The sequence below is a fragment of the Barbatula barbatula genome (genome assembly GCF_947034865.1).
Source record: "Barbatula barbatula genome assembly, chromosome: 17".
Classification (NCBI taxonomy): Eukaryota; Metazoa; Chordata; class Actinopteri; order Cypriniformes; family Nemacheilidae; genus Barbatula; species Barbatula barbatula.
This window is the reverse complement of record NC_136780.1, coordinates 12335668-12349214: the sequence shown is the minus strand read 5'-3', so window position 1 is coordinate 12349214 and position 13547 is coordinate 12335668. Positions and strand designations below refer to the sequence as shown.

The following is a 13547-nucleotide window of genomic DNA, read 5'->3' as shown; positions in this document are numbered from 1 at the left end:
AATCTCATATTAATATTGAGTACTCCGATTGCCAACAAAGCACAGACATATGACTTAGTTTCACTTACCGCATGCGATTAATGTCGGGCATCTTTTAGTGCTGGTACCGCTATCAGTTTTTAAACAATCTGCAAATCCAGCGTTATATCCACCATTTATATAACATCCATCACTGAAATGCAGTGAAAAAATAAACACACCTCAACCTCTCTCACTATTGCAAGAGAAACGAGCTGCAGCTGCAGACCCACAGCGCAGCCAATATTGATGGTAAGCGGGTCTTCCTATAATTCTTCGGTTGATGCATTGGCGGACTATTTCTTTATGTGGCCCAAACTTAACTTCCACATAGAATCAATAAGTGTTGAGTAGTTATAATTTTATTGAATACAATTAACATAAAATTAAATAAATAGTTAGATTATAACTGAACACAAATCAAAAGTTAACTTGAGACATCACGTGTCCGATGAAACTGTCCATATTGCAGCATGTGCAGATGTTCGACATCACCAGTAGTAAAAGGTATAAGTAGGTCGTTTTTTTATTCCTTTTAGTAGTCCTTACGCAGCCCTCTTCAGAGCTGAAGCACAGCTCTGTAAAACACATTTTCACTGTTTCAAAAATGAGGCATGTTAAACCGCTTCACACAGTGTTTACAGTGAATGCAGCACACCGCCAAGTGCGTATGAGCGACGCACACGTGAATCTGGTTTGCGTCTCTGCATAATTATATTATTAATTCTCCCTGCAGTGGAATATTGCAGGAAATTAGTGTGAGGGATTTTTCTTTGAGGGACAGTGGGTCCAATTAAAGGCCACCCCATTTTCTTTATTAATAATAGCAGCGTTGAAAAGAAGTCCGAGTCGGCTGCCGTCTATTTGCTGTGAAGTTATCAGCGCGGAGCAGACGCGGAGCTGGTTTCACATGGCTGAATGCTCACTCAATGGTGAACATATACCACAGCCAGGACCACTCCGTCTGAATAAAGAAGTAACCTCCCGCACAAGGGCACAGTCTCGCGCACACACACACCTTAGAAGGGTAGTTATTTGTTATAACAGACTGCAATTTCATTTGAAAGTATTGAAGACACCTCATGTGTGAAGCCGGTGTGGTCTGTTTCCTTTGAGGACGCTACGCCAGCCGTCAATCTCAGTGCATCAAAAGGCTGCAGATTCCTCAAGAACGTGATATCAAACCAGTTGACCTTAAACTAATTAACTCCACAAAATAATATAAAAGCCCCTCTCTGAACTCTCGGCCCTTTGTTTTACCCTGACTCCAAAGACAAGGGTGAAGGAGAGGAACTGATACTGAGAAAAGAACAAATATTATTTAATATCATTAGCATAAACGAATGAGGGCAGCAGCCTCGTTAAAGCATTAGCGGCTCGTTAGTGCCACAGCTGAGCCACCTGCCCGATCACTCGCTCCTGTTTGAGAGAGCAAAGCTCAGGACCAATCACAGTCTATTCTTCTGAAAAGCTCGTTAGCTTCAATTGAAGCTTAATTAATCGTTGGTTAATTCAAGTAATTAATCCGTCGGCTCATTTTTATACTCCTTAAAAGTGCTGGGTATGTGAAGAGCTCGACGAGTATTGGGCGTTGTTATTAAACGTAAGCATTGTGATATAACAAAGTATTGCAAACGGTATACTTCTATATAGTGTAATAATGTAAATAGTATTGTGGTAAAATAAACGTAAAACGTTCAGAGTATTTTGATTATGGGCTGGTTTCACAGACAAGGTTTAAGGCTATAGTCCCAGACAAAAAATAAATAGTTTGAGGTGTGTCTTAACTGAAAATAATGTGCCCTTAAATATCTTAAAACATATCAGTGCCATTGTCTCGAGATGCAAACTAGTGATGCTTTTTATAAAGCGACTTAAATAAATTAAACGATCTAAGGCATAGTCCTGGCTTAAGCTAAGGCTTGTCTGTGAAACAGGGCCTGAAAGTATTGCAGAAAGATAATGAGCGGTGAAGGTAATGAGTGGTGAAGGTTATTGTAATTGTAGTGTAAAATATTGTGATATAAGCCATGAGAAGGACTGTGATTAGGTATAAATGTATTGTTAATTATGGTAATTAGATGCAATGGTGTAAGAGGAAAGAAAAAATAGACATGTGCGCACACCGTTGGGTTTCTGTTTTATGGGAATTTTCGATAGACAATGTTTTTATACTGTACAAACTGTATCGACCACTTCCCAACATGTCCAGAAGCACGTCTGGCTTCATTTTATATATTTGTATTTTTTTTATTTTAGACATTCTTTTAACACCTTGATTCGGAAAAACAGGACGTTCTTGGAAACAACGTTGTTATATGTATGTGTGTGTGCGTGTTTGAACCTCTGGTAAGTCACTTTGGATAAAAGCAGCTGCTAAATGCCTAAATGTAAATGTGTGTGCAGTATGTACAGTATATACACACACATGGGAAAGGATTGTGATTAGCTACAGACATTGTTTTTAGTCCTTTCTACTCATTTCTGCGGAGTCTTGCAAAAATTTGTCAGGACAAATGAGAAGCAGGTTACACCTCAAATGAGGCATGTTGTGATTAGGTGAGAGAAAAAGGTGTCTCGACACATTCAGAAGTTTCTGCTGATGCACAAGAGAGGTAGTGGGGCTTCTGGGAACGATATACTGTCACATAGCATAAAAAGCTGTATCATGATCTTACAACACATGCAGGGTGTGTCACCTTAATGACCAAGGTATTTGGCTGAAGTAATGTAGTGTAGCATGTCGCATATCATATACACATTACATCAATATTAAACTGGATTTACAGATTTCAATCCAACTCTGAGGTGAACTCTTACTGATAGAGAGAGATTCATAGATGGATGGATGATTCGGAGGCTGTTTGGGGAGTCCAGTGACCAGAAGATAACATGCAGATGCCAGGATTCCCATATTTTCATCTTTTTGTTCCTAATTAATTCCTAACTCATTATGCTCTCACCGGCTAATTTGTACCCACAGCTGATTTGATTAAACCTGTCTCTATGCTAATGAGCGTGTTGATTTTTGACATTTTACTGTTAGATAGGAGCTTGCCTGGGTTGTCGTGCGTGTGCGTGCGTGTGCGTGCGTGTGTGTCAAACAGCCTAATCACATTTAGTCTTGATACACTTTTCTGAAATGTTCTCTTTGACTGTATTTGACTCAATCTGTTTCTGTTTCTCTTTCTGTCTCGCTTTCTCTGTCTTTCCGTGTGTCTGCTAGATAAAGATGACTTGTGAGGACAAATGTGCGCAGTTCATCAGCCGGGTTGAGATTTAACAGATGAAAAGAAACTGATGAATAAAATCTCCAAACACGAACCATTGCTAAAAATCCAATTAAAACTTCATTTGACGTTCCGAAACCAGGACGGAAATTTTAGTGATAACTCTTGGAGAAAAGTACAAGGGGGGATTTTTCCTCAAGAAAAAAGCCGTCGACAACATCAATCCTAACTCGTATAGTCTAGAAGATTCAAAGATGGTTTTAACAGCAAAGTTTTATTGCGGGGTAAAAATAATTGAATGACAGACTTCTGCTCATACAGATCTACTCTGTTAGTTGTGTGCGTGTGTGTGTGCATGCGTGTGTGTGTGTGTGTCTACTCAAGCTGCCAAATTTTAGGCTTTCCATATATGGTTGTTTGACCTACATATTCACATCAGATACATGCACGTGCATTGACACACTAGCACACGCAGGAGAGAAACTGTCCTTTCAAATTATGCTCTTGTGTTAACTCGTATGTATGCAAGTCTGCACACACACACACTTTTTCTCATGGGTTTGTGCCACATTTATCATGTTCTTTTTTGCATATTTCAAGATTCCCGGCATAAATTTTCGATGGTAAATCTTTAGATCTATGTGATGATGTTTAATTAATAGTTGTTGGCAAAATAAAGGATTTTTTAACATCTGAAGTTGGCTCGTAGCTTTTTAGCTTCTGATATTATTAATGTACTCAGTGAGATGGAGACTCTGCTGATGAGCGTGACGTCTTTAATTATGCTGTCCCATCTCAATCGCTCATTCTTTACACACACGCACAAACACACAACCATAATAGCCAACACTTAAAGTTAATATATCTTTATATAGATGTTTTTAGCTTGTATTGTATTGATTTATTGATTTTAAAGCAGCAATGTTATTTGAGTTAAAGAAATCGAATTGTATTGTTTCAGTTAAAAATCATGCAAACATGCAAACAGCAGTTTAGTTTAGTGTGGGTTATAGTGGAATAAATCGGAAAATATTTTTTTTAAGAAAACATATATTAGAAATTTGCTTAATGAAGCATCACATTTTTATGACACAGTCATATTCTAGCATTTTTTTTAAGAAAACATATATTTGGAAAATGCTTAATGAAGCATTAAATTTATACCCGGTCACAAAACACACTAATATGCAATTTCAGTTGATAAAAAATGAAGATTCAAAACTGCAGTCAAGTTGATATTTCAAGAAAGATCTTGAAATAAACTACAGGCTTTGAAACTATAAACTTATATAATACTTGTGCAAAATTAACTGTATGCAATGAGATAGCAATGGAGAACATTTATTTAAAACTCACAACAACGATGTTTAAATGTTTAAGGTTATTTTATCAAAGTGTGTGCACGTGTGTTTGTGTGCTCGCACATGTGTGTGTGATGGAGACTGTGATGTGGATTGATGCAGTGTCATTCCTTTGGGGTTAAAGGAACACAGCCCTTCCTTCCACAGCTGATAGTGCAAGCGAGAGAGGGAAAGAGCAAGGGTCCTAAATGAATAAATAAAAGCTAAAAGCTTGTACTGGACGGCAGCACTTAAAACATTTTACCAACAGGGTCACTTCATTAAATATTGACCTCCTGTCTGAAACCTCTCCATAAGAACACTGTGATGTGACAGAAGCTAAAGCTAAAAACAGAAGGATGTAAGCCTGGGTAGAATGATGCAGTCCGGTGAGTGTGTGTACACGGTGTATGCCCTATGGTGGTTTTATAAAATGTACTAGTAAACAATTTAAATTAAATCATGTCCACAAATTGATGAGAGGAGGTGGGTTAGGAAGTCTATGGAGGTCTACATCATGTCCTAATGTGTTAAAATATGTATAGCGTGTGTGTGTGCGTGTGTGTGTGCATGCATGTGTTTGTGTGTGTTTGGGGGTGGGGGTGTATTGCAGGTGTACTCTAGAAGTTAGTCGTACTACGTCCTCAAATACTATAAAACAGCCCATGTCCCATACCTTATACAGGTTGATTTGTCTTTTTATCCTAAGGTATCTTTACATTTAGCTTAATATTAACAAAAACGAAATCTCCCCAGTCACCCTTACCTCATCATGACATGATGTGCTCTCTCTGAATATGACTTTGTTTGTTTGTGCTTCAGTAAATTTTGGAATAAATTCAATGTGACCTCTCTGGCCTCTTTGACCTGTGATCACCATGGTGACTGGCTCTAGCAACCAGAGTCATCAATCAGACAGGGTGACAGCTCATCTGTCCCCTGCATCGCACATACCAGGCCCTCCAGCCAGATGTTTGTGTGACGGGACAAAATAATGGCTTCTCCGATCGATGGAGCTTGTGTGTATGTGTGTTAAGGTAGAAAAGGAAAGGAACTCTGACATAGTCATGATGGCATTTAAAGATTGTACACGTGACCGTAAGATAAAAAGGAATGTTAAAATCTATTTATAATGACAGGTCATCGTTTTATGTGAAAAGAAAGTAAAGTGTTTAAAATAAACAATATTTGATGAGAGCATGTTAAGATATATTGTGCACAATCTTTTTTGGTTGCGGTTTTAAAGCGAATCCCTCAATTATATGCACACACACACACACACACACAAAAACATCACCTCACAAATACATTATAATTTTGCTTTATAGTCATAAAAAAGAATGTTTAACTATCATGTACTTCATAGTTAATATACAGTTTATAATAGTCAAAATTCAAGAAAAGATATAACATGTCAATGTTGTGAAATATTTTTTTTATCAAAAAACCAAACAGTGATTCATTTGAAGGCTATTTCTTTATAAAGCTTCTTGATTTCTGTGTTCGTGTTTTTATTTGTTATCTCAGTTTTCTGCCGTTTCTGGCATGGCGAAGAACAAAGTACTGCTCCTTTAAGAGGTTTGAATTTGACTTTAAAGTGGGTCACAGTAAAAATATCTTCAACAATTATTCATGCAGCCCCCCCACCCCCTTTCTATATCTCCTCTTCTTCTCTCCAAAATCTGCATGCTGCCGCAGTGCTCGAGAGCAGAGAAGAGATGATTCTTTTGTCAAATGCACATCTGATGAAATGTTGGTGTAACAAACTGTTTCTTTCTTAGTAAACGTCTCCACTCAGCCAGTGATTACCATCTTGTCCCCGCCTGCCTTCTGCACTAGCAGTTGTTGTTTTTATTATCGAGTGTTTTGATGCTGAGACAGTAATACTGTGTTGGATGCGCCGTCAAGATGCAGTGATTGACGTGTCCCTCGGCCAACAGAGAACCTTCAACATTTAGGTGGAAGATGGCGAGCATGCTCAGTCGATGCAGGGCTGTGCGTTAGAGAGCGGCTAAGCATGTGATTAGTGCGGGAGTGAATGGTACAGCGCTGCAGCATATGGGAGCCCGTCTCTCTGCTCCCTGTAGGTTTAAACTGAACATCTTCAAATTAGTCAGAGAGAGATCAAAGCAACCCTCACCATCCTCATTGAGAGCAAGGCTTTGAACTACCTCCTCCCTCTCCAGTGTATGTATGTGTGTACGTGAGAGAGCGAGAGATAGGATGGTGTTCTGGTATGGAAATGAGTGAATTCTCATGAGTGAGAGAGGTGAGAGAGCTTCTTTTTGATCACGTGTAGGCTATGTGTGCTCTCTCTCTCTCTTTCCATATGTGTGTGTGTTCATATTCATTCCTGATGTGCTTTCGCTTGAAATGCACGGACATGCAACCATTTTATTCCTTACAAATGTTTTAGTCTTTGGTTCATTTTGTGTAATTTTAAGTCATTCAATATTTTAACTTGTTATACTGTCAGAATTCAAGCGGTTCAATGTTCGCCGCAAATGCAATACGTACGAGGAGTAATCTTCCCATAACTTTTTATGTACATCTCATTCAAGTCTGCTAAATATATACACACAATTCTAAAAGTGTTTGTAAAAGATTGAGTTATTACGTGGTTTTCTTACTCTGTGTCACTGTTGCACATCCACATTTCAGAAATAACATTCTTATTGTTTTTTTGTGTTAATGTGAAATTGTCCACTGTAGGGAGATGCTTTGCTCTAATGACCAAAATCATAATTCCAATGAGAATTCAGATGAGAGAGATTACTGCTAATAAAAAAAAACATGTAATGATCCGCGAGGTTCGAAGAGAGATGCATGAGAGGCTCACGCTATCGTCTTATTTGATTTGACGTTTTATGTGTGTGAATCATTCCCTCACTCTCCCGTGCATCTCATTCGGTCTACACCTGTCTTCACGAATGTTTCTCGCTCGGTTTCTGTGCCCGTGTGTGTTCAACAGATGGAGATTATCTCAGTGTGATGATTTAGGAGCGACGAGGAGGCGCTGGGGAACAGAAGTTTGGCTAAAATGAGGACTCTCTTCACCTGTCCTTTGGTCACTTAATCTCGCAGGGACATTTTATTGTCACTATGGTGTTGATATGTATGGAAAACACAATATCAAATTGGAACATGTATGGAATTTAATAGATGACAAAAGTCTCAAGGTTGTGTGTAAGATTGTCTGAAATTATAGGTGGTCTAGGTTTGTCAATGGGTCCTTTAAAGGGATAGTTCAGCCATGAAAAAAATCATTTATTCAAATAATTTATTTAACGTCATGCTGTATTTGACTATCTTCTGTGAAACACAAAAGAAGATATTTTGAGAAATGTCTCTGTGGTTATGTGTCTGCACAATGGAAGTCAATGGGATCCAATGTTGTTTGGTTACCAACACTCTTCAAAGCCTCTTCTTTTGTGTTCTGCAGAAAATATAAGTCATACGGGTTTGAAATGACATTGTGGTGAGTAAATGATACAACTTTTTTTGTTGAACTGTCCCTTTAAGGGCCCACATACATACATACATACCTCCAAAATCAGCAAATCCCTCTGTTTCAGCGATTTGAGCTCTTTTTATATCGCAACCATTGAGGGAATTAAACGGTCCCTGTTTAGCGTCACAAAGATAATTTGAGAAGCATCCCGTACACGGACTAATTTCCTGTGCCATAGTCAACAATAGCTTGTTAATACAGGTCTTGACAGCTGCTGCCCCCTTGAGGTCACTCGTCACCACTGCGGTATCCTCAGTGGGATCCATAGTCCTCAAGTGGCATGTCACCTTGGAGTAGTCTAGCCTGCGGTTGCTGTGGCAACAGGGAGCCGCAGATCAACCGCACTGCATGCGTGCCAGTACACCACCGAGTCAGGCTTTGTTTTGTGTGTTCTCTAATATATTTACCTTTAAAGGTAAACAGTCTTCCTAACTCAGTCCAGTCAAGTTTTTAATGTTCGGTACAGAAAATGATTGTTTGTCATTCTTTGCTACTGCACCTACAGTATGTGACCCACCATCTACTTAGTAAGATAAGTCATGTTTTGTCTCATAAAGATCTGTTACCGTATTTCTCATGCAATGTATTTTGCTGTAACGCAGGCAACCCAGGATATCCTTTATCTCATGTAAGAACATTATGAACTTCTTTTGTCGCTTTGAATTAGTGCTCTAAAAATACAGTTCGATGTTAAATCTTTTGTCACGTTTGTTCCTCAGCGCACTAGCAGTCACCTAGCAACAACAAAATAAAAGCGCGAGCACTCTGGTGCATCCGCCATGCGCGCTTTCTTTAAGACTGCTGCATCACACACTACCGTGTTTGCCACCACCACTATGGAAATGTAGCCAGTAGTTATAAAGACATACTATTGAGTCGTATGTATGAGAGAGATTAAGTCCATTTGCACTTTACACTGAGAGTCTGACCATTACTGCACATTTTACTGTGGTCTGTTGTCAAGATGTTCAAAGTAAGAGGATAGAGTGGGTTTGCACAGGTATTGTTATCTCGCCTGCCATATACGGTGACATCATGCACAGGATGACTACTTTCTGATGTTGAATATGGTTTTGGAGACCCAAAGAATGCTATGAAATGTGCGACCTCTCTCACAATAGCCAAGGAGGCCTATAATTTCATGGCGTGTTAGGACAGAAGCAGTCTCGTCTCTGGCGGCTATGGCCGGAGGGCCTCGCAGTCTGATATCACACACTGAATGATAACTCTCTGAGAAGCACTCGCTTCCACTCTGAAAAAAACACACGCTGCTGCCGCCCCAGCAAAAGGGGAATAGCCTGGAACAGGAGAGATAAAAGTGGTCAATTTTTTTGTTTGTCTAGTCATCCATACGGCTGTTTATCTGTGCTTTTAAAGCACACACAGTTGTGCTTGATGCTACGCAGAAACATCAAACAGTCTTATTTATATATTATTATATGTTTTTATCTACACGCATTGTTCCCAAAGCCAAACATAGTCCAGCACATTTTTGCATAGTCCAGGGTGCACATGCAGGTCTGTGCATGTGGCGATTGTTATTTTTATTAGAATGTTTGTACATTTTAATGAATTCTGTTTTAATGACACTTTTCCTTGCAATGCAATGCTGCAGTGTTTGCCGTGTCAGTGTTGTTTTACACGATTGTTTAACAATAGCGCCCTCTTCTGTATTATATGAGAAAACGCAAATACAGAAAAAAGCAACTCGCAAATTTTCTTTGGGTTTCAGTTACTTGCACTTTAACTAGAAATGGGAAAACCAAATGGATCAGCAGTCACAGATTCGCTCAATAGGACTAGGTGTTATAATCATTCAGCACAGTTGAATTGCCCAATAGGACATTTCCTACGCCTTATGCATGACAGAGGGAGCATTCAAGAATATGAATTTAGGATAAGGAGGTCTGAGGTTTCACTGGGTCTATATATAATCCGCAGAGATATAAACAGCTGGCGTTTCATGCCGAGAAATGCAGAGAATTTGTAAATGTGCCTCAGCTGTAGCCAAAGACTACACTTTTCGTTTAATTTCAACATCTTAGATTTAGAACAAACATTTATCTTGAACATTTAAAATATATTTTTCATTTTAATGCGCATTTAACACGATTCCCCAAAATACTTTGAGATGGAAAGTTGTAGCCTTTAAGTTTATTTTCCACGTTATAAACTCTTTAATCAGTGGTCATTATTACAATATACACAAAATCGAGTATTTTCGTCAAATCCAGCGTTTCATTGGCTTTGTTAAACAACTGTCGAGTTGTATTATTCCTAAATTAACACAAGATGGCAGTGCATTATTATTGCGCACGACGTCCGATTTCTTAAGCGATCAATTCTTCATTTGCTTTTTAACTTACTATTTGATGCGGTAACCCTAATCATAAGTATAATATTTTTGTAACATTCCGTGAATGTCAGCTTTATAAATGCATTTCTGTAACACTGCAAACTAAACTGTCAAGTGAGAGCATCTTATCGGGGCCATGGTTTGATGTGTGGCAGCCTTGTTTATACAGTAGATGAATAGAACACTTTTACTTAGTCAAAATAATATCTTAACGGATATCGAAAAGTTTTACCTTTTGGAAAAATAAGACATTTCCCCATCTGTACATTTGTTCTGGGCCTTGGACTTTATGTGTGTTTGAAGCTCAGTGTTGGGACTCGTCCAGGCGATGCGATTAATCCTTTACAGCACGTCCCCCCGCAATTCACATTCTCCACGTGTGACCCCCAAAACAGCTGTAGTAACATGACATCATTATTGTTAAATAGTAGTTAACCTCCTTGGTACAATGAATAGCCTATACAGTGGGGCATTTTGGTTAAAGCATGCCTTAGAGAGCACTATTTTCCATAAAATATTATTGTGCTTGGTCCACTTGTGCTTATCGTGGCTCCTATGCAAAATGTTGAATAATCATTCGTAAGTGGCTTTGAATTCAAACTTAAGATAAATAAATGAAAGTAAATCTTAAAGTGTCATAATTCGAGGAATTGATCTACACAGCGGCGCAGAACCTGTTTTAAAGGTCTGAAGTCTATTTTTAACCAAATAACGCATCATAACCCATAAAATAAAAACATTTAATCATTTATGTCAACGGTGTTTGACATATAAATAACACGAAATAAAACAGGCATTGTATCACATCATGGCATCATTTGTTCAGCACTTATCGCTGAGTTTAGGATCTTGCCGGTGTCTAATCTTCTTAATTAAAACGCCCTCCTGATTGGACAGAGTGATAATCCCGCGGGGCCTCGCGCTCTTACTCACTCGCTCGTAGGACTGAGCGCGAGTCTCAATCTGCCCAGGGCGAGGGCAAGACGCACTGCAAGAACGCGCGAGTTCAGACGAGGCGTCTAAGGTGCACGCAACATCACTGTCTGCGCGCAAACACGTTACACAAGCGTCCAACGTGATAGGGAAAGATCGCTACTGGAAGAGTGATTTCACTTTCATCACCACTTCTGAGGACATCGACCAAAGACAGCGCGAGAACTCGTGTAGAAGAGGGTTAGAAAGTTTCCGACCTGCTCTCTGTTTTTTCGTTTTATTTGTTTTCTCCAAGATGAATGCCGGGGAAGAAAACTTGCTGAAATCGATCAGTAACGACACCCTGCTGGACCTGACGCAGCGGTACGGACAGTCTGCTTTTGGTTTCGGCCCTGGCCTTGGTGCTGGAAGTCCTGGCCGTTTCTCCCTCACACCTTCCGCGGAATTCCTCTCCGGTCAAACAGGAAAGTCGAACGAAAGTGGTGGGGAGCAGACCAGCGACGACGACGACGGCTTCGACCACATCGAGAGCCGCAAGAGACCTGCTGGGTTCGACGAGGAGAAGCATTCGGGTACTCTCGCCAAAAAGCCGAAAGAGCAGAGATCTCTCCGGCTGAGCATCAACGCACGCGAGCGGAGAAGAATGCACGACCTCAACGACGCACTGGACGGCCTGAGGTCTGTGATTCCTTACGCTCACAGTCCGTCTGTGAGAAAACTGTCTAAAATCGCAACTTTGCTTCTTGCAAAAAACTACATCCTAATGCAGGCACAAGCGCTGGAGGAAATGCGCCGGTTGGTGGCTTATCTAAACCAAGGACAGACAATAACTTCACCGATACCCACCGCGCTCGCGCCTTTCGGACAGGCGGCTGTATACCCGTTTTCCAGCTCGGCACTGGCCACCTGCGCGGAGAAATGCAGCTCGTTCTCCGGGACCCCCTCCAATCTCTTTAAACACTGCAACGACAAGCCTTGAGCCTCAACTCCTACCTGCTTTATCCTTGTGTCGGTCTAAATGCGCGTTGTTGAGAGTGTGCTTAGGTTTAATTCAATCCCTGCTAAATGTCTGAATAACTAGGATGTTTCATCCAGATTTACTAGATAAAAATGTTAAATAAATTCAGTATCAACTGAGGGCCGCCGTATTATTGGAATAAGCTTCTAAATCTCTCAGTTCCCTCTGCGTTTACCCCTTTCAAGCTAAGGATTCATATATATTTGTGGAAATAAAAGAAGTTTTTGTTACTTGACCATAGCTTGCGGATAATCTGTTTGTTAATATGAACCTCAAGTTTCCCCTTTTCCTTATTGGTGAACTATGCAATTTACTGCAATGAAAACGACATGACCCCTTAAATAACTTATTAAAATTAGTTTTGTAAAAGAATGTTTGCAAATCAAGTTGACCTGAAATGAAGAAACAGCGCTGGGCTGTGATTTATCAGTTTATTAGGGAAAACGGTGTAACATTTTTAAAATCATTGGCCTCAAATATTTTGTTTTTGTTATTGCACAATTCACTTGATTGTATTGTACAACTGTGAAAAACTACTTGATCAAGCCTACAAGCATTTGATCTTGTTGCGACCTGAGTTTCATACTGTATATTGTTTATATGTCTTTATAATTAAAACACATATCTATGAACATCTCTCTTTTGTTTTGTTTACGCGCATCGTTATTCAATTCAAATTGTAATTCAATTTCAAGCTGTTAAAATTGTGCAATTATTATTTAACATTTATAAAAACAAATTCGATTCATTTATTTTTATTTTCTGAAATTTGAAAACTAGTATTATTGGAAGCAAATGCCAGGGAGAATGTAATAAAAACCATGTTGTGCACATAAGAAAGTACATCTTTTTAAAATGTACACTTTATTTCAATTCCCATGTTATAACAAATAGGATGTTTATTTTAAAAGCATTTCATAACATTTAATAGCTTTTGAAAAGCCTAAATGTGTTGCTTGTTTAGGGCCTACCGCGCGAACACTGTCTTTCACACTTCAGCTCCGTAAACACATTTACGCATTAAGGGTTGTGTCGTACATTGTAATCTCTATTGAATTTGTATGCTATAATCTATTAAATTAGACTGGTCTCTGCTTTTTGCTGGTAAGATACATGACCTAGTGCAGCTCAGCAGGGCGCC

General features: G+C 39.4%; 1 protein-coding gene across 1 annotated transcript; it reads left to right on the top strand.

Moving 5' to 3' along the window:
• Positions 1-11414: 11414 nt before the first annotated feature.
• On the top strand, positions 11415-13036 carry bhlhe23 (basic helix-loop-helix family, member e23). The gene has a single exon (XM_079477661.1). The coding sequence runs from the start codon at positions 11684-11686 to the stop codon at positions 12365-12367; it is 684 nt and encodes a 227-aa protein (XP_079333787.1). The 5' UTR covers positions 11415-11683; the 3' UTR covers positions 12368-13036.
• Positions 13037-13547: the final 511 nt, after the last annotated feature.